Below are 4456 nucleotides of genomic sequence, written 5' to 3' on the forward strand. Positions count from 1 at the left end.
AGAAAATGAAGGCTAATCATGTTTTGGGTGTACTATTCCTTTAAACTGTAAACGTCGGAGTAAGAAAACAGGTTTGATAAATAAATGTAATTCAGCAAAATGTAGTGGCAAGTAGGCAACAAAGGGATATTCTTGCATTATTCTTTATCTGCAGCATTAAATAAAAAAAATTAATAAAAATTTTCATCCAAACCATTTGAAATGAAAAATTTCTGATTGTGATAGCTAAGGTTATTTTTCAAATTATCAAAAATCTGGAAACCTTTTGTCTCATTCTTAATGTGGTAAATGTGGGCTCAGTTCAAATGAAAAAGCCACTTTGGTCATCATGGCTTCTTGTTGCTTCACTGACTCAACTATAACTGCTTAAAATTAGCACATTCAGGTGGGGTGAGAAAAAAAAAAGGAGAACCAGGCTAAAGGTTTTACAGACAGCAAAGTTTAACCTTTGTTCAGGATGATTTTCTAGGGTTGCTATTGCTTATCTGACAACTTTCATACCTAGAGGACATATTAGACCAAATAAAATAACAAAAAAAAAGCATCAAAGATGGAATGCATATTTTAACTGTGTTGTTAACCTTACCTTCAATATAACGAGTAGATGTGCTGAATTTGGCTGTGGAGTAATAAAATTAATTTGAGCATTTTTTTTTTTTTAACTTTTCTTTCACCATTAAAGGCAAGAAGTTAAACTTACTGAAGAAGGAGAGTGGTATCTCAGCATAAGTATATCCAGAAAGAAACTGCAGACAAAAATATAACCATTTAAAAATAACATGAAAAAAAGATTGAATTTATATTAAATCATGTTTGTATGTTTTTTTGGTCTTATTTTGTGTTTATTACCTTTATTTCAAGATACTTAATTAGCCTTTGCAGAACCAGCAGTAGGTCCTGGCGACCCACAGGAAGATCTATATATCAAATACAACACAGATTTTTAATTATGGTATGCATATATCATTTCAGTTGAACATTTTGGTTTGGATTGTATGTGCCATTTCTTACTTTTTGGATAGAGAACATTTTTTACCACATGGATCACACCATTTGTGGCCATCAGATCACTGTTGGGCACCTCCACTGAGTTGACATAGATAGAATTGTTTTCCTTTGGAGGAAATATAAAATGACATTAGACTACAGGCCTGATCTACAGAGAATCCACAAATTGTGTGTGCTACTAAAGGGTTTGATGACATTTAAATCCATGGAGATGAAGGTAATAATGAAAATAATAACTTAAAACAATAAAAGATGAAAATGAAAAATATTATTCATAGTGCACTTAATATAAGTATCTCAAACTGGCACCTTTTATTGACAAGGGAGGCAAAGATTGAAAAAGTGATATGGTTTTGCAGCCCTGATAAAGTCTGCTGGCCCAAGAAGTTTTCCGTTTACTGATCAGTCTATACTCTGATCCAATATGCAAGCAGTTGATACTCTTTCTATTTACTGTAGGTTGGCTGTGCTCAGCCTTAGAGATGGAGCTTTATCAGGAAGCTGCTGCTCCTTCTTTGTTTATTTAGGCATCTGTTCAAAATCCATCCTTGAATCTCTTCCTAAATTTTTCCAGGCACGTCCCACAGAGAGGGAGGGTCTTTAGAGAATTAATTGGAATGCCTTGTGATTATTTCAGGAAGCTTAATGTTCTGTCAGATGAACATACCCAGTGAGACCAGCATATCCATAGTCAATACCCGTTAATCCATTTAGTTTATCCCTTTAGATTTGTACGAAAAATACACCTTAAACTACCTCAACGGATGTGTAACCCTTTAATCGTGTACAAAGAAATTATCCAATTACTTTTTGGTGTTTTTTGATGCCTATGGCGATATGACATTAAATTTTTTATTTTTTTGTACATGACTAAAGGGATACACATCTGTCACGGTTGTTTAAAGTATATTTTTAGTCTAAAAGGATTAAAGGGATTAACACAAATTGGACCTTTTGTGCAGGCATATTGACTATAGGTATGCTGGTCTGAGGGGTTTTGTTCATTTGACAGAACACCGGCAAGTGTCCATGAGATGCCAAACCACCTAATCTTGGATAGACAGAGATTGTTTAATTGGTGATCCCAGTTAAAATTGGCAAAATGTTTGTTGAAATATTGGATGGATGGAGATTTTATATGATTGCTCAATTTCTGCCTTTTGGTGTTTAGGACACTGAGATACAGAGACAAAGAAAAACTGCATACATGTTTAACATAGAGATTTATGCCCTGCATGCTTCTCAGTAGATTGGTCACTCTTCTCTCCAGTCCTCCATTGATGAAGATGCCGTCACTGAAGTGGTACAGAAGAATGGTTCTCAAAGCGTTCAGATCACCTGTCAATGAACACAGAAATTATATTGATTTTGACAACTCAAATTCACAATAAAGCCAATTAAAGTGATGCTGTGATTTTGACGGAGTACTAACTTCTTAGCAAATCGAGGTCATCTTTACTGAGGTCTTTAAATGCTTCATCACTCGGTGCAAATATGGTGTAGGAGCCTTTCCCTTTTAGCATATCTAGTAGACCTGCTGTTTCCATCAGTGATAAGAAAGTCCTAAATTTGATAAAAGAGTAAAATAATTCAGTTAATTTAAATAAATACAGTAAGCAGGGGTTATACATGTTCAATTAACATGATGTTGTCACTGTCTTAAGATTTATGTTCATTTAAGGCAAATAAAATACATCTAAGTTGTTAAAAGGTTAGGTAAACAGGAGTGTATTAGTATGGATTTGATGTATGAATTATGTATTTTATGTTATATGTAAAAATAACATAAAATATTTTTCACGTCATAGTTCTCACTTGAATTTTCCATCGGCTTCCAGGAGTTCGAAGATCGTTTTGTCAGCCGGTTTGATCAGTGAGCTCATGACATGAAGAGCCCCGTTGATTCCTGTTTTACTGCCTTGCAACACACATGCACTTTCAATGCACACAGCCTTTGAAAAGAGAGAGGACCAGAGTATCCATCTGAAAATCAATGTTTAAATCTGGAAACAGTTTCTTTACTGGGGAGTTAGCAGTGTCACACAATCCTCTTTGATTGCAATCAATCAAAAATAAACAATGTCTCTGTGAAAACATTGAATCCAGCTGACTGTGGTCTCTAAACTGTTTGAGCATAAAACTGTTTTATGTGCCAAAAGCAGGAGTAAATTTAAAGTATTTTTTAATTTTTACTTTTAAGTTTTAATGCACAGTTTTTAGGTTGGCAGATAACAAAAATAGTGTTAACATAGACACTTCAATGCAAAAGCTGTTGCATGCCATTATCTTTCACTTCTAATCTATTTAATTTAGACACATCTAAATAGGCTGTATTCTTAGTTCTACTAAAACATACAAACACAAAAAGCTCTCACAGTTCGATATATGAAGACTCTCAGCAGTTTGCCAGAAACTGTTTCCAGCTGCTGTCCGTTGTAAAGCCCACTCAGTGGGACTTTTAGCTTCAACAAGTGGTTTTCCAAAATAAGCCTTAGATAGGTGTCATCAGCCATCACCTCATCTGCCATGTGCACCGAAAGTTCAGTTTTAAAAGATGTAAGAGAAAATGAATGTCAGAGCAAATCAAACAAATCAAACAACTTTCTTTTGTAAAATGTTGAGAGAACAACTAAAAATGTAAATACATCAAACACAAACACTTGCTCATTTTTTCAATAGAAGTTGCTTTAACTGACCTGTGAAGGCATTATCTTTGGTAGCCAAGACTGTGTATTCTGTATTCAAATCCAGGTTGGTAGTTAATCCCATTTCAGACACCAAATCACCGAACATGCTCTGAGACGTTCCAATCAGCTCTCTCACCTCCTTGGCTAATTAAAATCATACAAACAGGGCACATTTCTAAACACAATCAGTACCTTGCAAACATATTCATACCCCTTGATTTCCTTGACATTAAACCTTTCATTTTTTGTGTGCATTAATCAAAATCTATCTTAAAGATTGAGGGACAATAAGACAATCATCTTTAAAGTCTTGCAGTTTATAGTAAGTCAAGAAGAGGAATTATGTTTATCTTAAAATCGTGTTGAAGGAATAGAGAGGAAGGTGAACTATTCAGATAAGTGACAACATTTGTATTTTATGTTTTGCAAATACTCAAAATCAGTTGTATACTAAATCTGGACTCTGAAAATCACATCGAAAACTCCACAATCACCACAAATCATGATGCAAGCATCATTCTGTTAATATAGTTCCTTTTGGCAAGAATATGAAAGTTTGTAGATTTGTGAGGGAGAGCTATACAATATACATGATTTACTCCTTCAAGGAAAAACTGTTAGTGGCTAGAACCAGTAACATCTACAATGCAATGAGCTTGTATTCCTTGAATTTCATGGTTATATGCCACTTTGTGTTTGTTTCTTATAGGGTTCTAATAAAATATCTATCAGTATGTGGTTTAAAATAATATATATATATA

The 4456-nt window shown here is 34.2% G+C and overlaps 1 protein-coding gene across 1 annotated transcript in view; it reads right to left on the bottom strand.

The window, feature by feature from the left end:
* The window catches only part of postn (periostin, osteoblast specific factor), a 24195-nt gene that overhangs the window by 6114 nt on the left and 13625 nt on the right, over positions 1-4456 (bottom strand). Inside the window, exons 9-17 of the mRNA XM_015380311.1 lie at positions 3705-3839; positions 3384-3529; positions 2824-2960; positions 2441-2571; positions 2216-2346; positions 1012-1114; positions 850-917; positions 701-746; positions 587-619 (exon numbers count right to left, since the gene is read on the bottom strand). Of these exons, the coding sequence (XP_015235797.1) occupies positions 587-619; positions 701-746; positions 850-917; positions 1012-1114; positions 2216-2346; positions 2441-2571; positions 2824-2960; positions 3384-3529; positions 3705-3839 (930 nt within the window). The remainder of the gene's footprint in view (positions 1-586; positions 620-700; positions 747-849; positions 918-1011; positions 1115-2215; positions 2347-2440; positions 2572-2823; positions 2961-3383; positions 3530-3704; positions 3840-4456) is intronic.

Source organism: Cyprinodon variegatus, unplaced genomic scaffold, assembly GCF_000732505.1.
Source record: "Cyprinodon variegatus isolate N-32 unplaced genomic scaffold, C_variegatus-1.0 Scaffold211, whole genome shotgun sequence".
NCBI classification, from domain to species: Eukaryota; Metazoa; Chordata; class Actinopteri; order Cyprinodontiformes; family Cyprinodontidae; genus Cyprinodon; species Cyprinodon variegatus.